Source organism: Oncorhynchus nerka, linkage group LG14, assembly GCF_034236695.1.
Source record: "Oncorhynchus nerka isolate Pitt River linkage group LG14, Oner_Uvic_2.0, whole genome shotgun sequence".
In the NCBI taxonomy this organism is placed as follows: Eukaryota; Metazoa; Chordata; class Actinopteri; order Salmoniformes; family Salmonidae; genus Oncorhynchus; species Oncorhynchus nerka.
In genome coordinates, this window is record NC_088409.1 from 56197926 (window position 1) to 56222930 (window position 25005).

The 25005-nt window shown below is 45.8% G+C and overlaps 1 protein-coding gene across 3 annotated transcripts in view; it reads right to left on the reverse strand.

The window, feature by feature from the left end:
• Nucleotides 1–422: 422 nt before the first annotated feature.
• The window catches only part of LOC115141457 (bone morphogenetic protein 2-like), a 29626-nt gene continuing 5043 nt past the window's right edge, over nucleotides 423–25005 (reverse strand). The window contains exons 1-3 of one of the 3 annotated variants that reach the window (XM_029680338.2): nucleotides 11019–11602; nucleotides 3842–4194; nucleotides 423–3151 (exon numbers count right to left, since the gene is read on the reverse strand). In XM_029680338.2, the coding sequence (XP_029536198.1) occupies nucleotides 2091–3151; nucleotides 3842–4187 (1407 nt within the window). In that variant the 5' untranslated portion in view covers nucleotides 4188–4194; nucleotides 11019–11602 and the 3' untranslated portion in view covers nucleotides 423–2090. Of the gene's footprint in view, nucleotides 3152–3841; nucleotides 4195–4537; nucleotides 5653–11018; nucleotides 11603–25005 lie in introns of those variants that run through there. The other 2 variants (XM_065000197.1, XM_065000196.1) reach the window with 2 other exon arrangements.

The window sequence follows — 25005 nt, forward strand, 5'->3', positions numbered from 1 at the left end:
AACATATGTGGGCTGCATCATAGGCCGGGTGTGAATTGATAAGATGGTGCAGTGGTTTTGCCAGTAAGAGTTCTGACCCATGTATAGCATTCTCCTCATGACCTTCTATCCCAGGCCTGTGTGTGTTAGTGGGACTATATAGGTACTCAAGGCCTATAGCCAAATCTGGTTTGTTCTGGGTTGCCCAAGGGAGCACTGGCTTCCTTCCTCCTTTCTGATCATGGATAATGTTAGCTCGATTGCCAATCTACGAGGCAATTTGTGATTGAAAGAGTCTGACCAATGGGAGGATTTGACAGTCCCACTCTGCTCTCCCCTTGTCCTTGTGCATAGGCTCAGAGCAATATGTTCTCAGAACACTAGCAGAGGAACAGCAACAAGGAAACGTGGTTGATTTTAAAAACTCAATCATGTGACAGAGGTGTTGTTTTGTCTCTGTTTTATTACAGGTATCACCACATCTTCAGACAATGTCAAACATTTTACAGACTGTTGTTTAAATGCTTCCATTTAAATAGAGGGAAAAGCAAATGACTGGAAATATACTCAAAACACTCAAAAACACCTGCAAAACCCCCGAAAGGCACTGGAAATCAACTGCTTTAACATTAGCCGTTCTTTAAAACATTTTTTAAACATGCACTCTGCTAGAAAAGACACCTGTGGTGAGGACGACATTGTGTTGTTGTTACGCGATTCAGTGGATTGCAATACACAGAGCCTTGATATGTGGAATTTCTCGAGCTTTTGACTGCTCCATTATGTTGTAGGACACCAAAAGACACCATAACTTGCTGTACCAAAGCTACTATAAGGACTGCAGGCTCCAGCTTTAGATGTATTACGGTACTGTGAATGTGGCTTTGTAGAGAGCAGATATCTGAAATATTTTCAAGGTTAAATACACAATATGTGGTTGCTATTTAAATACCTAAATGTGACTTTTAAGTTAGATGTAATGGAATTACTTTGACGACAACAGTTTTCAGATTTTTTCTTAATCTCTGCAAAGGAAATGTACAAAAAAATGTAGCTTTTTAAATAATAATGATGGTAGTACATTCAAACAATAGCATAATAATTTGTCCGTATTATTGTTGCGGTTTTAAATATCTCATGACGGGATGCTTGGCGCGGACAATTTGTCTGTCTGTGTGTCTGTCTGAGAAGTCCACATCTATACAGTCTATGAGGAGTGTCCGTCAATGTCTCTCTTGATGAGAGATCGGTAGTTGTCCATTGGCCCAGATATGTTAGATGAGTTAGTTTAAGGATGGTGTCACTGATGCAAAGGTTATACGTTTCCATCCTCCTCATATGGGCCACGTGACAGCTTTCTCTGCACTATACGTCACTCTTCATAATATGTCCACCGTATTAGATAGTATAATCTGGCACTGATATCTTCATCTCTTGCCAGTCCCCTTGGTCTCCGACTCCACTGGTCGAGTGCATCTCCTTCACAGATTGATGTTGCAATGAGGATGTGAGCGACACACTGAGCACGGAAAGACACAGATACAGACACATTACAGACACGTAGAGGGCTGGCGAGTGAGCATTGAACAAGCTCAGGAGTTCTATAGACAGAGAAGAGGTGGGGCTAATGGGAGGATTCTCTCCTTTACTCTTGGCTGTCGTTCCTCTCTTCTTCTGTCAGCAGCATCCTCTACCCCGACTGGGATGTGGGAGACTGCTTCGTGTTTCTCTCTCTCTCACTATGTGGTAGTTCTGAAGCACTGCACTGTGTTCTGAGGGGGCTCCTCTGTTTCTGGTTTTTCCTCTCTCTCTCTCCCTATCCTCTCTCTATTTCCACTACTGACAGCTGTGGCCCTCCAACACCTATACTTCTTAGAAACCACTTGGTCCTGCTGGATTGGGTTCTACATTCCTGTCTCTTCCCTTCCTCCCTCATCCATCTCTCCTGCCCCCCCCCTCGCCGCTACTAGAATTTTCATCCCACCACCAGAAGGTCCAGGTACTCTTGTCTCACATGGTCCTGCTGGGCTGGGTTCTGTCCTTGCTCTCTTTCCCTACCTCATCAGTCTCTCCTTCCCTCGCTCTCCTCCCTCCCTCTCTTTTGTTTCCCATTACCGGCATCCACAGCCCTCCACCACCATGTCCTGGTAGTTTTTGAGCACCACGCGGTCCTGCGGGTCCAGGTAGAGCATGGCGATGGGGCTGAGGGCGGTGGGCACGCAGCAGGCCCGCGGCACGGCTCCGTTCACCGAGTTCACCAGCGTCTGCACCATGGCGTGGCTGGATGAGTTCATGTGGTGTGTGAGCGGGAAGCGGCACTCCCCTAGGCAGAAGAAGGCGTCGTAGCCACTAGGCGCCACGATCCACTTGTTCCAGCCCACGTCTTTGAAGTCCACGTAGAGCGGGTGGCGGCGGCAGCGGGCGCGGGACAGACGCTTCAGTTTCGCCGCGCGGCCACCATTGCGCTTCACCCTTCCACCCTCGTCCCAGCTACCGCCCCAGCCAGGGCTGGCGCTCCAGTCCCTGTCTCTGTCCCGGTCCCGGTCCCTGCTGTTGCTCCTGCCCCTTTCTCTGGCCCGCTTCCTCCCCCTCATCCTCTGGACAGTGTCAGAGGTTCTCCGGCCATGGGCGGCTAGTGGCTCCCCGTGCCCGTCATGGCTGTAAGTAACCAGCAGGGGTCTCTCCCGTGCCCAGCTGTGCTCATCCTGTCCCAGAGACCTGCGCACCCTCAAGTGTCCCTCTCTGCGCCCTTCCTCCCCAGTGGAGAGTGGTAGAGCATCATGGTCAGGGGGGGTGAGGAGGGTGGTGTTACCGAGAGGGGTCACCTCCAGGAGGAAGGCCAGGCTGCCGGTCCAAGCGTGGGCCCCTACGAAGAGTTCAGTGCTGAGGCTGAAGGCCTCCCAGGAGTCAGCTGGCCTGGTTCTGGGGGCCCCTGTGAGGAGCCGTGACTCCAGCAGAGTGGGCTCAGAGTCCCCAGTGCCTCCATCGAGGAACAGGCTGACCTTGTGGGCCCCGGGGCCTAGGCTAGCCCCACCACCCCGGAAGAAACGCAGCTCGGCAGAAACCACACGCTCATCCTGGGGGATGGAGGACACGTTGAAGGAGATGGGGACCTTGTTGTTACTCATGGTGGTCAGGCTCTTTTCAAGGGGGAGTGAGGGGCTGGTAGACTCTGAGATAGAGGAGGGAGGGAGGGAGAGAGAGAGCAAGAAAGAGAGAGGTTAAGATAGGTCAAAGAAGAAGGTTCAATTTGTAAAACAAAATTGATGTCCTCCACAGTTCCTTGGAGGTCTCTCTTGTAGGATTTTCTAAATCAAACATTGTAATCTCACAATGTCAAATACAATGTAAATTGACCTGTCAACCCTTAACTTTAAAAGGTCAGACACATTCAGTGCCATAAACAGTTAGATAAGCTTTTCTTTGCACACACTAGCATCAGAATAGGACCTCCACTTGTTGCTGGTTAGCTTGTGAGTGTTATGGAAACATTCATGTTATCAAATGGAAAATAGATGGTCTGGATTTGGAGCCTACTGACTGCTAAGGTGGAGTCATAACAGAAAGAGACTGGGTATCACAGCCCTGTCGTCATCAATGCCATCTAACCCTGACTGAAACTACACATGGAATGTGTAGAACAGTGTCTATTAAAAACATACTGTGGAACTGATACCAAATGGTGGTAGGACAAGGGAGAACAGCTTTGCAAACTATCCACAAACTGTCTCAGATTAGGAGTGCTGATTTAGGATCTGTCCATATGATCTTATTCATGATAATCTAAAAGGCAAAACTAATCCTAGATCAGCACTCTTACTCGGAGGTGCTTTTGGGGATATGGGCCTATGTGTATTGTTACCTGTGTGGTGGAAGCTGCGTACAGTGTTGGCCTCCTGGACATGCTGGCTGGGGTAGCTGAAGTGTGGATCCTGGACTAGGTGGTACTGCTGGGCGTGGAAGCGATAGAGGTCCAGTATGTACTGGGGGATGGGCGCACCTGGCCGGGGGTTGCGGTGGGACTGCAGGCCCAGGCGGCTCAGCAATAGGTTCTGGATTGTCTGGGCCAGGCTGGGCTCCAGGGGGGTGGGTGATGGCGGTGGCAACGACGGCTCACTGCCATCGGGCTCGGTGGCAAAGCCCTGGCGCCCAGGCGAGGCTTGAGGTAGCAGCAGGACCATCAGGACCAAGAGTTTAGCAGCGAACATGGTGGATCTAGATGAGGGGGAAGAGAATGTGAGGAGAGGAGTTAAGTTAGGGTTTATTTCAGGGAGAAGAGGAATCGGAACGCTTAAGTCTGTCACTTTTTGACGCTTCCAGTGGTGCCCTTTAAAGTCACAAGTGTTCATTAAGATTCATATACCATATGTTTAATGTCTTTCAGTTAATTGGAGTTGGGGGGATTAAAATACTACTACTCACAACTTAAATCTTATGAGAGAAACTACTACCACTATATCATCAGCTTGTTTTCTCCTCTCCCAGTCCCCACCATACTAATTCCTCATCAGCAGAGTATGAATCATACCGTGACATTCAGACAATAAACATGTATTACCTTTAATGTGGCTTGAACACAACCAGTCATGATGTTTTCATCCGATTGTCAAACAAATCACTTAAAAAAACGTAGGCTACCTGCGCATGTTCATCCACCCCAAAATAATTCTAGCATTCTAATGAATGGAAAGAGACATCTGTTACAAAACATCAAAAGTTTTATGACATTGGGCGATTGTCATTCGTACTAAACTCTTGTGGCCGGAATGAATAGATGCTGTCACACCCTGATCTGTTGCACCTGTCTTGTGCTTGTCTCCACCCCCCTCCAGGTGTCGCCCATTAGCCACTGTGCATTTATACCTGTGTTTTCTGTTTGTCTGTTGCCAGTTCGTCTTGTCTCATCAGGCTTACCAGCGTTTTTCACATACACCTGTTTTTCTCTCGAATCCCTGTTTTCCCAGTTTTGACCATTTTCCCTGCCCTGACCCTGCCATTCTGTACCTTGTGACACTGCCCTGGATTACTGACCTCTGCCTGCCATTCTGTACCTTTCGGACTCTGCTCTGGATTACTGACCTCTGCCTGCCATTCTGTACCTTTCTGACTCTGCTCTGGATTACTGACCTCTGCCTGCCCTGACCCTGCCTGCCATTCTGTACCTTTCTGACTCTGCCCTGGATTACTGACCTCTGCCTGCCCCTTGACCTGTCGTTTGCCTGCCCCCTGTTTTTGTAAAAAAAAACTTTTGTTACTCTGAACTGTCGGCAGCTGGGTCTTAACGTGAGGTCTAATAGATGAGTCTTGCTGACAAATGTACATTTTTTTGTCAAAAGTAAAGTCGGGACATCTGAAAAAGGGGCTGAATTACGGGACGCAAATACAGCTGTCTGTCCCGAGTGCATTGGCACAGGAAACCGTGCGGGCCTGGTTGAAACAATTATGTAAGTTCAGCTAGCGGACTAGACCCAGTTGATAATGTTGCAAGGTCGCTAGTGGGCTGGGCCCAGTCTATACAACGTTGCAAGTCTTCTAGCGAAAGCTCAAGGCAGAGAGTAAGGCAGAGAGAGAGGAATTTAGGCTGAGGAGAGAGCTGAATGCAATTGAAAGAACCTGAATCAACTGTCACTGGCCTTAAACCATGAGAGAGAGGTGGGGGTGTTTGTTTAATTTGAAATATTTTCATATTTACCACTGTAGCAGTACAACGTGCATTTTAACCCCCCCCATGTAATTCACATACTGCTCGTCAGGCTTTTAGGACGTAATGCTGGTGCGACATCAAGAAATGTACTGCTGGAGTCCATGTGAAGTTGTTTGCCGGATACACATGGCTGTAAAAACAGCACCACTTTGTTTTCCTTAATGTTAATGTATTGCTATGTGTTGCCAAGGCCCCATCTCCTAGGAAATTCAAGCACAAGGGGATACAAGTGATTAAGCAGAGACTATATTCAGTGTGTGTGTGTGTGTGTGTCTGTGTGATTTAGGAGAACTTTAATAGTAGTACTGCTAAGACCATAAATTAGCTAAAGTTAGTTGACTTTAATGGATAATAATAACTAGTGTAGCTACTGTACTTTATATCTCTATTGCTCCAATTTACTCTCCAGAGCGTATTTGCTGAATGGACCTATACAGTAGCTTCAACCAAATACTTGAGACCATAGTTACTAACTGGCCTGTCTGCTGTGCGGGAAAAGGCCCAGTGCTGGAGGTCATAGCATTAATGCCCCAGCCAGCCAGGTTACCACCCCGTGTCTCTGTAGTACAGCTGTTAATGATTGAGCCACTAATTAGAAACTATAGGCCTTAATGGCCTTATGCCCTCTGGAGTCAGGAGGTCAGGGGTCAGGGTAGGGGTGTCTGACCTGTCTATTGTTCAAAGTAGGATGAAGTTGGCCCTGGACACTTAACTAGAAGGTCAGTTTGCCGTTAGCAAGAGGGTAAGCTGACCCTAGATTTGGTTCAAAGCATTCAAAGCTAGCAGGCTCGTGTAGAGACTGAGACCTGGGCTGGGCCATGACTTCTCTTCTCCCAACCTGTCTGCTTTACCATCATCCTACAACTAAAGAAATTAGAGATGTCGTCATTATTCTAAGAAGAAAAGATACGCCTCATTGAATGCAAACGAAATAGAACTCAACGTCCTGTTTCTCCCTACAGACTAGAGCGAAACTCTCTCTTAATCTTATCACTCCCTGCCTATCGCATCACTGTACTGAGCTGAGAATTGATTAAGTCCAACATGGCAGGATAACTGAGGCATTTATGGCACAACGAACACATAACTACACCATAGTCACAGATAATCATGCCATAGTGTCAGAGTAAGGTTTACAAGGAGGTCACAGGGTGTGTGTGTGTGTGTGTGTGTGTGTGTGTGTGTGTGTGTGAGAGAGAGAACAGACGCAGCAATACCCTGGGAAAATAAGCTGTGAGCGTGGAACTCTGTTCACTACCCATTAACTCAGTCGGCCCCACCCCAAGTAATGTCTCTCCACCCCATGCTTCTCCACCTGAGGCAACACTACGGGGGAATTAGAGGATGATTAGAGAGCCACAACTGTACACCCTTTCCCATGGCGTCCTATGGCTTGACAACTAGATTAAGGATACCCCCCACCCCCTTAATGAAGGTTCAAAGGTTTGTTTCAGAAGTGGGAGGAGGGGAGTCAGAGGACACCCTGCCGTTCATCCATCAAGAGTACGTCCACCCATCTCCCTGTCTCTCTCCAGCTAATCTAAACTGGGAGAAAAGTTCCTAAACTTAATTTGGCCTCTATCTGCCATCCCCTTCGTTGACCCGCCCCCCTCTCCATTCATCCTGGATGGTAACATCCATGCGATTGCTTTCCCTTCATCCCCCGCTCTCTCCCTCCTCTGAAATGGGACTAATCGAGTCTTCCGGGGGAGGTGAGGGGTGAGGTGGTTCTCTCAGACGTATTAGATGATGTCTGACCCAGAGCAGACGGTAGCGTGACCCCAGGCGCACGCAGACGAGAGATGGGCGGTAATCAGGCTGTTCCTCTGAACTCACAGATCAAAACAGACCAACATAAGTATATCTCTTTCCCTCTCTCTCTCCCTCTTTTAATCTCTCCTTTTCGTAGTCCCTCTTTATCTCCTTATCTCCTCCTCCCTTTCTGTTTCTGTCCCCCCTCATTCTCTCTTAGTTCCCCTCCATTTCTTTCAAGTCTATTCTCTGGATATCTTCTACTTCTATGGGGGGCAGAGGAAAGACAGATTTAGAAAATAGAGAGAGGCAAAGATAGAGAAGAAGAGATACAGCTAAAGAGAGAGAAGGGAAGACAGAGATATATCCCTCTTCTCTCTCTATCACTACTTGTCCTTTTCCATATCTCTTCCCCTGCCCCCCCTCTGTGTTCCCTGTCTCCCCATTCTTCTTTATCTGCATGTTTCTCTCTTTCCCAATCTCTATTTTTCTTTCTCTCCCTATCTTTATTTATCTACCCCTCTGTCTCTTGTGTTGGTCTTTTTCCTAAGCCCTCGAAATGAATGGTGTTTTTGCGGAAGGATGCTGCTGAGTGTTGTCGGGCGAGAGGGCCCAGTGTCACCGCAGCCGGCTGATTTATCCGCTGCCGCTGTCTTCGTGTTACGCCTGGTCCCGCCACTTTCCCTTCCTGTTGTTCTTCCCGTTTTTCTTTTCCCCAGATTCCTGCTCTCCCTCCCTCGCTCTCTAACACACACATACACTCTCTGCCCATGTCATAACTACTGCATGTCTTGGAAATCTTATACTCGCACACACACAAACATGTACAAGCTCACAAACACACTGCTGCTCCATGGCCTGGATCCACAGGCTCAACACACTGTCTTCTCTTGGACTTAACCAGGATTTTGACTTGAAACCGTTTTATAGTTTCAAAATGTCCAAATGATTGTGTTTCCCCCCCACCCTAATTGAATATTGAAGCGATGTCACTAAGTACTGCCACTATATATAGGACCTTCCACCCCCACCTGGGATACGGATGCTTGATGAAGACCTGAGGGTCAAAACATTAGGAATAAATATCACCTGGGAGCATGAGCAGCAGTGTACAACTCCAGCACCTTTCGAAAAGTACCTGGGTGTGCGTATGTTCTTCAGCTTTTGTACAAAGCTCACAAACACACATCCCAAGAACGTTTTTTTTTTCTTTTTCGAACTTGCTCAACCCGCATCTCTGTGGACCATTCTCAAAATCACCTGAAACGGACACCTAATGCATCCGGAATGATCCTCACACTTCTCTCTCTCCACCGCTAACACGCGACCGATCTCTCGAATGACGACCGCGTTCACTGCTCTATGATTTAATGTATCAGGCTGAAACGAGGAGGTAAGAGTGACATTTTTCGAAGCATGACAGTTGAAATCATTAGAATAATATTCCTAGTTACCTGCTGTGTGGTTTTATTAGAGTGTATTATACTTTTATCCCAGCTGGGGCGATTAAGAGGTTAATGACACGGGCAGTCCAGACTTCAGCCCGCCGCTTGCCTTCCTCAAAAAACCTTTATGGTAGTTACGGCTCCACGCGTCTGCACCACGCAGGCAGAGTGCAAACACGTACATGGAAATACAAGCCAAGAGGTATAAATATGTGTGTTGTGTGTATATGAATGTATATGACGGACAAAAGCCAATCGATTAGAATGTTTTCATGCATAGCGCTGCACATGCATCACACACGAACAATCGCAAAAAATGTCAAATGCTTGGGGACACACACACACACACACAGAGAGAGAGAGAGAGGAGAAACCAGTGTCTGCTGCCAGGGTTGAGATTACACTTTCCAGCTACTGGGGAATCAACCAACACTCTCACAACATCACTAGAAACTGCAACTGCAAGGTACCTGACTGCAAGGCCCTACAGAGTGTGGTGTGTATGGCCCAGTACATCACTTGGGCCGAGCTTCCTGCCATCCAGGACCTCTATACCAGGCAGTGTCAGAGGAAGGCCCCAAAAATTGTCAAAGACTCCAGCCACCCAAGCCATAGACTGTTCTCTCTGCTACCTCATGGCAAGCAGTACCAGTCTGGAACCAACAGGACCCTCAACAGCTTCTATCCCCAAGCCATAAGACTACTAAACAAGACTCCTTAAATGGCTAAAGAAATGGTCACCCGGACCTACCAGCATTGACCCTTTTTTGCACCAACTCTCGTGCACTGACTATGTTCACACACTGGACTCTACCCACACACATACATACACCCAAACACACGTATAAGCATTTTGCTACACCAGCAATAACATCTGCTAAATATGTGTATGGGACCAATAAAATTTGATTTGATTTGACATGCACGCTACAGACGCCCACACACACATAAGACGCGCACACCTGCATACTGACGCCACACACTTTCACACTCGCCATATACGCTGCTACTACTGTCTATCTATCCTGTTGCCTAGTCACTTTACCCCTACCTATATGTACATATCTACCTCAAATACCTCGTACCCCTACACATCAAATCAGTACTGGCAACCCACTGCATATATCCATGTAATTTGTATTTGTTATTCAGTGTGTTTTATTCCTCATCTCACTATTTCTATTCTTTATTTTTATTTTTTTAATATGTTTATCTTTAACTCTGCATTGTTAAAAAAGGTCCCGCAAGTAAGCATTTCACTGTTGGTCTACACCGGTGGTCTCCGAAGCGTGTGACAAATGACATTTGATCTGGAGCGTCAGCTACCCTGTACCCTAGGAAAGACATTTAGCCAGATACCTCTATGTACAGTATAGTAGTCACCACTGCCAGGACCTTCATTCCCAGGTCCATTATTAAAAAAGAGTCTAACTAGCACATACAGTGCAGGAGATCAACAGGTCACCTTTAACCTCCATCTATTTCAACCAGAACTACAAGTCACTGGAAGCTTTTCAGCTCTTGTAGATCTTCATCTATTTCAACTAGGACATTCACAACTGTATGCCTCAGTGTTCACGCCATTTCTCGCTGTGATCCATAACGTTTCACTCAGAGCTATGTTTCGGATGATCTGAGCGTCAGGGAGTTAAGCGACAGACGCCGGGAGACGGTGGTTTAGTTAACAGGAGGCTTTGCGGAGGCAGATGTATTGGTGGAAACAGTGACATGCACGACACATCAGACACGTCAAAAACATCTTCACACGTCCTGTCGACACAGACAGAGGTGGAAAAGACAAAAGCAGCACCGGTTCACGTGAAAGCTGTGTTTTACCATCAACACTGAGGAATAGTTCAATGCCTTTACACTCCTACAGAGAAGTAAGTTACATTAGGTCCTCTGAAAACATAATAGTCACATTATTCTTGGACCCTCGCTTATAAGCGTTTGATTGCGAGCAACACAGTAAGCCAGCATCTGCGTGTAAGTGAGCATGTGTTTGTTCTCCCTAGAGTGGCTAATGGTTTGAGCAGTGAAGTTCCCGTGGCCAGGCAGAGTTGGCTTGGCATACATGTATATGTGTGTGTTTGCGTGTGTTGAGAGAGAGTGTGTGTGTGTGTGTGTGCAATACTCACGTCCAGGCGTGGTAGGAGGTGTGCAGAGTCCATGGTTTATCCTAGAGCTCCAGTGTTACGAACCATCGTCTCTCGCTCCCTCTCCGTTGGACAGAATGGACAAAGTAAACTCTTTACCTCTCTTTCTCTCTCCGTTTGTCTCTCTTAGGTTAGCCTGTGTCTGTGTCTCCTCTGTGAGTGGGCTGTGGATGAGGATGCTGTACTCTCCATGGTTCTCCCCCTGTACTGCTGGGCTCTCCCCTCTCACTCACCCTCTCATCCTGTTGTCAGTTTCAGATAAGCGGCCTCTTAAAACATATCCACCGGCTTTCCCCTGCCTGCCTGACCTCTTCAAACAGGCAACTCCCTCTCTCTGTCGCCGACACTTCCACCTCTGCTCAGACACAGAGAGATAGATAGACGTGCAATATAGCTACTGTATGGACCTGCACAAGATAAATATATGTCTGGAGAGTTCTGTAACCGGCAACAACAACAAAAATGCCCTCTTGTCCTCAGCTTCCTAAATGTGTCTCCCTTCCTCTCTTTCTCTGTCTCTCATTCTCTTTGTCTCTCCTCCCCTTTTTCCTCTCTCTCCCTCTCCCTCTCCCTCTCTCTTATGCTATACCGAGAGTCCAGCTGGTAAACTCAGTTTAACTCTAATTGACTTTCCTGGTCATTTGGATCCTCCCTGATCGTGATGTCACCAAGTCAGACCACCCCCACTACCATCACACACACACAGAGTTAGAGATAAGGTCAGGGTGGACTGGCTAATTATTTTATTTTCCATTATTACTTTCAAACTCACCCACTGATTTTCATTGACACCATTTTCATTATCAGTTAACATGCTGACATGTTCACAGACATTACAATCTCCACGATCAATTCATGACTATGTTACTGAATAAGACCAAACATATTCTCTTACCAGACCAAGGCATGAATGGATGACTCATAGGGGAGGATAAAGTCACTACAATTTGGGGAATGTGATTGGATGGAACGAGCCAAAAAAAAAAAGGCACATTGTAATTCTCCACTGCGTTGTTCAAGCAAGGTGCAATCGTCCTTCCAGCGGCGGCCACCGAATTGGTATTCATCGGGCAGGGCTATGAGGAAACGTCTCTTTAGGATGTATCGTCTCACATATTAGATTTCATCTGGAGAATCACTTTATTTCCCGTCCCTCTGCCCCTCCCCCTCCCAAACACACACACACACAACCCCAACTCCCATCAATTCACCCAGTCTGATGAATTACCCTGGTCCAGAGGGACAACACACACACCTTCCCATCTGTGGGCTCAGACAATTTACATGACAGTTATCGAGTGTCATCTGTGTCATCTGAACAATTACACTGTAATTATTTACAGTGTATTTCACAGAAGTATTTGCTTTGATCATGATGTACAGTATTTGTCTTTGTACCTATGGATTCGTGGGGACATTCGAACCCAATAAGAGGCCACTAGGAAGCAACACATGCTGTTACATGTTTGGTGGGACCATAACATTATCCTGTCCAGTCTGTCAGTGAGTAGGCTAATGGATGTGTGAAGGATGTCACATTGCTTGCTTTAGTGAGGACCACTTTCCTCCTGATTCAGCTCTTACAGAGGCTCAAACCCAGTACCTCTGCCTTGCGAACGCGTGACCACCGCCCTTAAGCGTCTTACCCAATTACGCCACCGAAAAGCTAGCTATTCGGCAGCGCAAGTGGGGATAGTTCAGGCTGAGGAGTGAGTTTCACAGACTCCCATCTGCTACATACGGACCCTTCAGTCAGAGTAGGATACGGCAAGGACCCTTCAGTCAGAGTAGGCTACGGCAAGGACACTTCAGTCAGAGTAGGCTACGGCAAGGACCCTTCAGTCAGAGTAGGATACGGCAAGGACCCTTCAGTCAGAGTAGGCTACTGCAAGGACCCTTCAGTCAGAGTAGGATACGGCAAGGACCCTTCAGTCAGAGTAGGCTACTGCAAGGACCCTTCAGTCAGAGTAGGCTACGGCAAGGACCCTTCAGTCAGAGTAGGATACGGCAAGGACCCTTCAGTCAGAGTAGGCTACGGCAAGGACCCTTCAGTCAGAGTAGGCTACGGAAAGGACCCTTCAGTCAGAGTAGGCTACTGCAAGGACCCTTCAGTCAGAGTAGGCTACGGCAAGGACCCTTCAGTCAGAGTAGGCTACTGCAAGGACCCTTCAGTCAGAGTAGGCTACGGCAAGGACCCTTCAGTCAGAGTAGGCTACGGCAAGGACCCTTCAGTCAGAGTAGGCTACGGCAAGGACCCTTCAGTCAGAGTAGGCTACTGCAAGGACCCTTCAGTCAGAGTAGGCTACGGCAAGGACCCTTCAGTCAGAGTAGGCTACTGCAAGGACCCTTCAGTCAGAGTAGGATACGGCAAGGACCCTTCAGTCAGAGTAGGCTACTGCAAGGACCCTTCAGTCAGAGTAGGCTACGGCAAGGACCCTTCAGTCAGAGTAGGCTACGGCAAGGACCCTTCAGTCAGAGTAGGATACGGCAAGGACCCTTCAGTCAGAGTAGGCTACTGCAAGGACCCTTCAGTCAGAGTAGGCTACGGCAAGGACCCTTCAGTCAGAGTAGGATACGGCAAGGACCCTTCAGTCAGAGTAGGCTACGGCAAGGACCCTTCAGTCAGAGTAGGATACGGCAAGGACCCTTCAGTCAGAGTAGGCTACTGCAAGGACCCTTCAGTCAGAGTAGGCTACTGCAAGGACCCTTCAGTCAGAGTAGGCTACTGCAAGGACCCTTCAGTCAGAGTAGGCTACTGCAAGGACCCTTCAGTCAGAGTAGGCTACTGCAAGGACCCTTCAGTCAGAGTAGGCTACGGCAAGGACCCTTCAGTCAGAGTAGGCTACGGCAAGGACCCTTCAGTCAGAGTAGGATACGGCAAGGACCCTTCAGTCAGAGTAGGATACGGCAAGGACCCTTCAGTCAGAGTAGGATACGGCAAGGACCCTTCAGTCAGAGTAGGCTACGGCAAGGACCCTTCAGTCAGAGTAGGATACGGCAAGGACCCTTCAGTCAGAGTAGGCTACTGCAAGGACCCTTCAGTCAGAGTAGGCTACTGCAAGGACCCTTCAGTCAGAGTAGGCTACTGCAAGGACCCTTCAGTCAGAGTAGGCTACGGCAAGGACCCTTCAGTCAGAGTAGGATACGGCAAGGACCCTTCAGTCAGAGTAGGCTACGGCAAGGACCCTTCAGTCAGAGTAGGCTACTGCAAGGACCCTTCATCACAAGAGCAGTGGTATAACTCCACTTCTGCCTCCAGGTTTCCCGTCCTCTGGAAAAGACGTCCGCTGTCCCACGTTCCCCCCTCCACATTCCGACGGGGGTGGAGGAGCTTTTAAAGTAATACCTCACCACTCTCTTAACAAGCCGACCGGAGTGTCCCCCCCCCCACCATTTCTCAACCCTTTTCCTGTCCACTACCCTGACTGGAGTCACATCTGGAGGAGAGGGGACAGAGACGAGGGCCCTTAATCCCTCTGTACCCTTCACTTGAAGTTGTTGCCTATATCGTCATCATGGCGTATTTTAGCGCATCAGCACACTGTATTGTATGAACATTGTTGCCCCTTTGTGTGTCTGAAATGGGAAAAGTCCACAAAGAAATAGACCGTGCACATGAGGGCCTACTTCTGTTGTGGTTTGATTCACTGAGCTCCAACACGGCTGACAACCATCCAGAGACATCGCATCCGTGTTACTGCTCAAGTAATCGCGGAATTAAAGATGATGGATTGTAGAGTCAGGCGGGACTGAGAAGAGCATAGCCATAGGCGTAAAAATCAGGAAGTGAGGTGGGGAGGAGAGCAGTAAAAGCTGTATAGATGGTGGCGTGATCCTTGGCCTCAGCAATAACACAAACAGCCGAACTGGTGTTCAGCTTGAGCAGAACTGCTTCTCAGGCGATAATGGGAGAATTTACGAGCCACTTTATATCTGCGATAAAGTTCCAAATGACTGGTCCAAACCGCACTCCTTATCTGTGCCCAACTAAACATCTGTTTGCTCAGGTAACCTCCTCATTAAACTCAGAACTGCACACACATGGTGCATGACACACGTTCTTTGACGTCACTATGTAAGTATATAAGATAGCCAATGGTGTGCTAGAAAGCCTATTATAAACTGGGTGGTTCGAGTCCTGAATGCTGATTGGCTGAAAGCCGTGGTATATCAGACCGTATACCACAAGTATGACCAAACATGTATTTCTACTGTTCTAATTATGTTTGTAACCAGTTTATAATAGCAATAAGGCACCTAGGGGTTAGGGGGCTGTATCCATCATGCGTCATGCATAAGAACAGCCCTTATATAGCACACCTCCTTGGGCCTTATTGCTTAACTGTGCACTGGTAATTTTGTAGCAATATTGGATGAAAAATTCAATTGAAAATAGAAACATTTTACTTACAGATGTAGGATCTTAATTTGATTGGAATTTTCCAAAACAGCAGGAAATGCAAACTTGTAGTGTATTCAAGGGTTAAAAAAGCTTCTAAAGTTTGTAATTTCCACTTTAAAAATGTCAGACTTGATTTGCCCGAACAAAATTGTCAACTCCAATAAAAAATGTCCATTAATTATAATCCACATAATAATTCACATTTCCTGTTGCGGCAGGATTATTTTCCAGCTGTAGTAAACTGTCTTAAATTAGGATCCTATATCTGTATATGGGGATATTTGATTGGCAGCACCACTACCTTAATTAATACGGTATTCAAAATATATTGAAGATCAAATGAAAGTATTCATCTTTAAACATTTGAAGGAAAGATCATTCGAAGTGCATGCAGTTGCCATTAGAAGGTTGAGAACAAGTTATACTGGGTTTGGCCTCTGAAGGAATGACACTGCGGGGAAAAAAGTGGAATGGATGGTTTGTGAGTGTAGCGTGCTGGGTAATACAATTTCATCTTGATGTCAGAGAGTGGACTGCAGTGTGAGGGACGAGGAGGAACATAGAGGAAGACTTTCATTTACAGTTCACATTAAATAATTGGGTTAAGTCGTGGACCACAAAACAAACACACACGCACAGACTCTTGTGCACACAAACCACACAACATGTGTACACACACACACACACACACACACACGGAGCTGACGTTTTGCATTCACTGGCAAGGAATTCCAAAGTGCATTTTTGCAGAGATAAGATTCCATTCTCCTGAGCTCACTGTTTCCGAGACAGTCAGGGAGAGGGAGATGGTGGCAGGAGGGGGTCAGTCATGCCAACAACCCTCTGGCCTCCCTCTCCCTTGTTCATTCAGACTCCCCCTCGTTCCTCCAGACTCCCCCTCGTTAATTCAGACTCCCCCTCGTTCATTCAGACTCTCCCTCCACCTCATCGGGGGACTATGAGAGCCAACAGGTTTCCTCTCTGTGTCCTATTGACTGAAACCTGCAAATGCAAGACAATACCTGCAGTACCAACACTTTCCTTTCCGGTTACATGATGAAACTTTTACTTTCTCCCTAACACACACAAACACACTGACTGTCCGACATCCCGCCCCTCCTTCCCCCAGAAACACATTCAATGATATCATCAGAGCAAATACTGAAGACAAGGTCGGTGAGCGGGCAAACGTGGACCAGGGTGTGTGTTGAAGATTGTGTGTGTATGCGTGTGGGGGAGTGTTCGTCCTTGTTATCAAGACAATGATTTTATAAACGAGCATGTGTGTGGAGGTTAGAGTCCCATTCAAGCTGTCTAGAGCAGCACAGGGGACTTCCCCACAAGCCCCATTCAAGCTGTCTAGAGCAGCACAGGGGACTTCCCCACAAGCCCCATTCAAGCTGTCTAGAGCAGCACAGAGGACTTCCCCACAAGCCCCATTCAAGCTGTCTAGAGCAGCACAGGGGACTTCCCTACTAGCCCCATTCAAGCTGTCTAGCGCAGGCCAAGCCTTTTCATCATTCATCTGCTCAAACGGTCTATGCAACACACACACAAATGTGTGACTGTAAATGACAGTGACCTCAGAGGAGTAAAGGTTTGTCTTGATCGACTTCTCCAAAACCTGTCCACTCTCGTCCGTCACCGTCAGCAAATTTTGGTGATCTCACGGAACATTGAAATAACAGACAGCTGATTCATTCAAGGTTCTACACGGTTCCGTGTTGCCTTAACGACGACCCCGAACCATGACTGTGTCTGGGGTGACAGAGGTGTGGTACTTCACCTTCCTGTGTCTACTGTATATACATACAGCTCTAAACGATGGTCAACTATTTATGTTTGAGGTATTTTCAGACTCCACGTTGAACAAACTGGATGTGTGAAGCAGTGCCAGAGAGTGGGTGATGAACCATTGATATTGGCTGTCTATTTTTGAACACAGGTGCCAATACCAACTGTTGAGGCCAGACTGAGTCGGTCTTGGCAAGCTGAGCCCACAGTGAGTAGCATTAGGAGCAGTTGTGTGTCCAAGAGTATTTTCAGAGTCAGTCTGACTCGCCTCATCCGTAGACCTGTCCGCCGGTTTACCCTTGGAACCTCTGTTCCGGAACTGTTTCATTCTCCTCCACGGGACCTACAAAACCAACCACACAGTCAACAGTAGAACTGTATAGGAAGCACGGGCTGAATCCGTGGCAACGATCATCATTTATTATTGTAATAGTGAGTGATGTTTAGATTCTTAATGCCAATTACAGAAGTCAAACACATACAGGTCCTCTGTAGTTCAGTTGGTAGAGCATGACGCTTGCTACGCCAGGATTATGGTTTTGATTCCCGGGACCAGACATAAGTATGAGCACATGGCTTTAAGTCGCTTTGGATAAAAGCATCTGCTTAATGGCATATATTTCTGATAAATAAAAAAGAATAAAAAAATGTATTTCACCTTTATTTAACCAGGTAGGCTAGTTGAGAACAAGTTCTCATTTACAACTGCGACCTGGCCAAGGCAAAGCAAAGCAGTGCGGCACAAACACAGTGTTACACATGGAATAAACAAGCGTACAGTCAATAACACAATAGAAAAAAAGAAAGTCTATATATAGTGTGTGCAAATGGCATGAGCAGGTGAGGCAATAAATAGGCCATAGTAGTGAAGTAATTACAGTTTAGCAAATTAACACTGGAGTGATAGATGTGCAGATGATGATGTGCAAGTAGAAATACTGGTGTGCAAAAGAGCAGAAAAGTAAATAAAAACAATATGGGGATGAGGTAGGTAGATTGGGTGATAATAATAACGACCCAACAATTGTGAGAAGGAAAGGTCAAATACATGTCAATTACACAAAATTAGAATGTGCTACTTTCATATTTTGTACATTTGGGTGTGCGTTCTTTTCTTTTTCTCACTCATCTCCAGACGGTGTGGTCTTCGGCAGACCAGGGCCCCGTATTCACAAAGCGTCTTAGAATATGAGTGCTGATCTAGGATCAGTCTGAATCTTGTTCATGATGATCTAAAAGTCAAAACTGATGCCAGATCAGCACTCCTAATCTGAGACTATGTAAGCTTCCCACAGACAACATTCAGCAGTCAGTCAGTCAGTCCAGCCATCAACGCAATCTCCCCATCTGTTTATCTGTAGTGGGAATGGCAAGGACATAAATCGTAAACATAACTGTCCTTAACAGACAACCAGGGATGAGAAGAGGGATGTTTGCATCTCTGTGTGTTTGTGTTAACGGCAATGTGTATGTCTCTGTGTGTTTCTCTGTTCGTGTGTGTGAGCACATGTAGAATGCGTGTTTGTTTGTGTGTGTTTGTGAGTGTGTGTCCGAGTGATTGCGTTTGCACAGCCTGTTTACAATGTGAGTGCTCGTCTCGATTTATGTAGTTGTGTGTGCATGTCTTTAAGGTACACTACCGGTCAAAAGTTTTAGAACACCTACTCATTCAAGGGTTTTTCTTTATTTCTACTATTTTCTACATTGTAGAATAATAGTGAAGATGTCAAAACTATGAAATAACACATATGGAATCATGTAGTAACCAAAAAAGGTGTTAAACAAATTCAAATATATTTTATATTTGAGATTCTTCAAATAGTCACCCTTTGCCTTGATGTCAGCTTGCACACTCTTGGCATTCTCTCAAACAGCTTCATGAGTTATTCACCTGGAATGCATTTCAATTAACAGGTGTCCCTTCTTAAAAGTTCATTTGTGGAATTTTTTTCCTTCTTTAATGCATTTGAGCCAATCAGTTGTGTTGTGACAAGGTTGGAGGGGTATACAGAAGATAGCCCTATTTGGTAAAAGACCATGTCCATATTATGGCAAGAACAGCTCAAATAAGCAAAGAGAAATGACAGTTCATCATTACTTTAAGACATGAAGGTCAGTCAATACGGAACATTTCAAGAACTTTTAAAGTTTCTTCAAGTGCAAATCGCAAATACCCTCAAGCGCCATGATGAAACTGGCTCATGAGGACCGCCACAGGAAAGGAAGACCCAGAGTTACCTCTGCTGCAGAGGATAAGTTCATTAGTGTTACCAACCTCAGAAATTGCAGCCCAAATAAATGCTTCACAGAGTTCAAGTAACAGACACATCTCAATATCAACTATTCAGAAGAGACTGTGAATCAGGCCTTCATGGTCGAATTACTTCAAATAAACCACTACTAAAGGACACCAATAATAAGAAAAGACTTACTTTGGCCAAGAAACACAAGCAATGGACATTAGACCGTTGGAAATTTGTAATTTGGTCTAGAGTCCAGGAGATTTTTGGTTCCAACCTCCGTGTCTTTGTGAGATGTGGTGTGAGTGAATGGATGATCCCCGCATGTGTATTTCCCACCGTAAAGCATGGAGGAGGATGTGCTATGGTGTGGGAGGACTTTGCTGGTAACACTGTCTGTGATTTATTTAGAATTGAAGGAACACTTAATCAGCAATGCTACCACAGCATTCTGCAGCAATAAGCCATCCAATCTGGTTTGGGCTTATTGGGAGTATCATTTGATTTTCAACAGGACAATGACCCAACACCCCTCCAGGCTGTGTAAGGGCTATTTTTACCAAGAAAGGGAGTGATGGAGTGAGTGCTGAATCAGATGACCTGGCCTCCATAACTCCCTGACCTCAACCAAATTGAGATGGTTTGTGATAAGTCGGACCACAGAGTGAAGGAAAAGCAGCCAACAAGTGCTCAGCATATGTGGGAACTCCTTCAAGACTGTTGGAAAAGCATTCCAGGTGAAGCTGGTTGAGAGACTGCCAAGAGTGTGCAAAGCTGTCATCAAGGCAAATGGTGGCTATTTGAAGAATCTCAAATATAACATATATTTTGATTTGTTTGACACTTGTTTGGTTACTACATGATTCCATATGTGTTATCTGGTAGTTTTGATGTCTTCACTACTATTCTACAATGTAGAAAATAGGAAAAATAAAGTCCTTGAATGAGTAGGTGTTCTAAAACTTTTGACCGGTAGTGTATATGTTTGAGTAGTGTGTGTGTGTGTGTGTGTGTGTGTGTGTGTGTGTGTGTGTGTGTGTGTGTAGGGGCTGTAATAACAGGAAGCTGGTCCTCTGTGTTGATATAAACCTGTATGGGTGACGGGCCATCTGAAATAAATAAATAAGACCTCAGAACCCAAACGAGCGGAATGTTCTTCAAAAAAATAACTTTGAGGGCTCCCTCAAACCCAAACAAGAACACCTGCATCTCACCCCCGAGCCTGGCCCGTTGTCACGACAACCACTTGCATTGTGTGTAAACAGTTTACAGTAGAACAGGGTTGGGAGGGGGGAGAAGAATGTAGCACAGAGGTGGGGGGGGGAGATTGGGATGAGAGAAAACACAGAGAGAGAGAGAGAGAGAGAGAGAGAGAGAGAGAGAGAGAAAGAAAACAGAGAGAGAGAGAGAGAGAGAGAGAGAGAGAGAGAGAGAGAGAAAACAGAGAGAGAGAGAGAGAGAGAGAGAGAGGAAGCACAGGTTAAACAGTTCTTTGAGTAGGAGTGGTGGTTGGGACTGAATCAGGTGGCCTTGTAGCAGGATATGGGAAACACTATATATAGACAAGAGGAATGCACAAATAAAAGCAACAAGGTTCCCAAAAAAGGCCAAATTAGCATTTGACCTTTAAAATGGTACAGAGGGGGAGAGAGGGGAAGAGCTTGCCTGAGTAACGTCATCCCTCCCACTCAGGGTTAGATGAGAATTCAGCAGTGTCATAAAGTATGACCTTCCTTGCACAGAGCCTGTATAGTTAGTAACAGAACCATAGTTGTACAGTGCAGCCAGGGATATCCATTTTGATTTGGGTGAACTATCCCTTTAACTCTATGGTTAGTTCTATGGTTGTGTAGTAGCCTGGTTGCCAATCGGTTCTTTCTTTGGTTGGAGCAAGACATGTTATTCCTCAGAGATTCTGGTCCCTGGTCACATATGGGCTCCCGACACCAGAGGCCCTTATTCACAAAGGATTGTTCCATTGGATTTCAATCACTTTTTGACCACACCCCTTTTCATTTGAACAAAACATACATATTTGCCCATGGTAGAAGTGGTCAGAAAGTGACCAAAACATTCAGGAGATAAGAGGTGCTCAAAGTTGACCCATTTTTTCATACCCTACAATACCAAGAGACACCCATGTCTTCATCGCTGGAGAAGACTAACCATTGAGTTTGATATCTTTTAAAAGGTTACAAACAGGGTTGTCAAACAATTTCATATTTTCTATTTTCATATTTTAAAAAAATAAAAAAGTATGCGTTTTAATTTTTTTTTAACCTTTAGCATCAATTATTATGTTGTAGTTTAAACCCTAATTTTCATAATCTGAGATGTATGTGTTGTGCCTGCCATCAGTTGAGACACAGCATGCTCTTGAATACAGGGTGAGTGTCATTTCAATCATAGAAACATAATTCATAGAATGGACCTATCCCTTGAAATATTATTGAAATCTTCCAATTACCACCACAAAGATGGCCGTCGGTCCACCCATCATAGAATGTCAATTTATAATGCGAATATCTATTCTATTATCCATATTTCTATGATTCCAATAGGTTTCCTATGGAAGATTGACAGTGTAATATAAAACAACTTATACTCCCATTCAAGTCAACTTTCTCTGATGGGTGGACCTGGATTCAACTGATGGCGGGCACAACACAAACACCTCAGATGATGTAAAATAGGGTCTAAGCTACAACATATGCAGAAATTATGGTTTTAAATGTTTTTTAGATAACTGCAGTTAAAGTTGGAAAAAATGACAATAGTTTTTCCAGTGATGAAGACATGGATGTGTCATGGTGTGGTGGGGTAGGCAAAATGGGTTAACTTTGGGCACCTCTATCTACTGAATGTTTTGTCATTCGGGTTCAAAAAAGTCACTTTCTGACCATTTCTACCAATGGGCAAATATATACGGGAAGTTTCATTCAAATCAAAAGGGATGCGGTCAAAAGTGATTGAAATCAAATGGAACGACCCCAAAGCTTCTCAGAGTAGGAGTGCTGATCTGGGATCAGGTTTCCCACCTGTTCATATAATGGTATTATTTTATACTGAACAAAAATATAATCGCAACACGTAAAGTGTTGGTCCCATATTTCATGAGCTGAAATTAAATATATCAGAAATGTTCCATACGCACAAAAAGCTTATTTCTCTCAAAATTTGTGCACAAATTTGTTTACATCCCTGTTATTGAGTATTTCCCCTTTGCCAAGATAATCCATCCATCTGACAGGCGTGGCATATCAAGAAGCTTATTAAACAGCATTATCATTACATCGGTGCACCTTGTGCTGGGGACAATAAAAGGCTACTTTAAAATGTGTCACACAACACAATGCCACAAATGTCTCAAGTTGAGGGAACATGCAATTGGCATGCTGACTGTAGGAATGTCCACCAGAGCTGTTGCCAGAGATTTGAATGTTCATTTCTCTACCATAAGCCGCCTCCAATGTCATTTTAGGGAATTTTGCAGTATGTCCAACCAGCCTGACAACCATAGACCACGTGTAACCACGTCAGCCCATGACCTCCACATCCAGCTTCTTTACCTGCGGGAACATCTGAGACTAGCCACCCGGACAGCTGATGAAACTGTGGGTTTGCACAACCATAGAATTTCTGAACAAACTGTCAGAAATCGTCTTAGAGAAGGTCATCTGCTTGCTCGTTGTCCTCACCAGGGACCTGACTGCAGTTTGGTGTCGTAACCGAATTCAGTGGGCAAATGGTCACCTTTGATGGCCACTGGCACGATGGAGAAGTGTGCTCTTCACAGATGAATCCCGGTTTCAACTGTACTGGGTAGATGGCAGACAGTGTGTATGGCGTCGTGTGGGCGAGCGGTTTGCTGATGTCAATGTTGTGAACAAAGTGCCCCATGGTGGCGGTGGGGTTATGGTATGGGCAGGCATAAGCTATGGACAACGAACATAATTGTATTTTTTCGATAGCAATTTGAATGCACAGAGATACCATGACGAATCCAGAGGTCCATTATCGTGCCAGTCATCCGACGCCTTCACCTCATGTTTCAGCATGTTAATGCATGGCCCTACTTCGCAAAAATCTGTACACAATTCCTGGAAGCTGAAAATATCCCAGTTCTTCCATGGCATGCATACTTACCAGACATGTTACGTATTGAGCATGTTTGGGATGCTCTGGAATGACGTGTACGACTGTGTGTTCCAGTTTCCGCCAAAATCCAGCATCTTCGCACAGGTATTGAAGAGGAGTGGGACAACATTCCACAGGCCACAATCAACAGTCTGATCAACTCTATGCGAAGGAGATGTGTCGCTCTGCATGAGGCAAATGGTCACACCAGATACTGACTGGTTTTCTGATCCACGCCTCTACCTTTTGTGACTGAAAGATGCATATCTGTATTTCCAGTCGTGAAATTCTAATTCAGCACTTCTACTTTGAGAAGCTTTGTGGATACGGGCCCTGGTCTCAGACTCCTCTACTGCTACTAATAATTATTATTTAACTTGTATAGCGCTTTCCATTACATAAAATAATCTCAAAGCGCATAAAAAACATACAAATAACACATTTAAATTGAGATAATGAAGATGTATATTGGACACCTCTAGAAAGGCCAGGAGTTGAGGTATTTTGGATTGGAAACACAGTGTAGCCTCAGCGGAGGAGGCATCAATGGTACAGCCAGGTAGAAACAAAGACAGTCTGACAAACATTTCTGGAGCTCTTCATCAGTGCACCACACCTGCTTTCTGACGTCCGTTCCAAGCGTCGCTTCTCCGTAGGTACTGGTCCTCCGTTGCCGAACACGTAGCACCCACCTGGGTGATGCCACAGCTGCTGAAAAGCGCACAAAAAGCCACCACATTTTGGCAGTGGTTAAGAACAGTCCCTGAACCTCCTATGCCATCGCTGGACACAGCTCGCAGTCAAAGTTGTAGTTATTCCCGACAGATGGAAAAAATAATAAAGCCGCGGCAGCATTATTTAAATCAAAACTGCCATCTAGCTACCTATAAGCCAAACAGACTTTTCATCTCAATTCTGTACATGTTAGAGTCAAGAATGTCAGGTTGACTCTACTGACAGTGACATGCCTCTGCTGCCTGTAGAGAAGCTGCTGGGTCAGAGAGGACCACTATCTGTGGGCCCCAGAGAAAGCAGGGGATGTATGCTCCTGCAGTGTCAGTGGGGTCCAGTGGGTAGTAAAAGTACCCCTCAGAAAGACAGAGCAGGTGATCGTATTTCTCCCCCAGACTGCAGGATAAAACACAAGCCTCCTCTGATCCATAAAATACAACAGCCAAGCTCACAACTCATGAGGCGGAAGGAGACACTGGATACAGAGTGTCAGTGTGTGTGAGTGTACATGCCTGTCTCTGTGTGTGTGTGTGTGTGTGTCTGTACACAGTAAGTGTGTGTGTCTCAGAATGTGTGTGTGTGTGTTATTTATGTGTTATTTCACTCCGTCAGAGCCCTAGCTCCAGATGTGTGGGGTTAACATGAGGAGTTTAGCTCTCCCAGA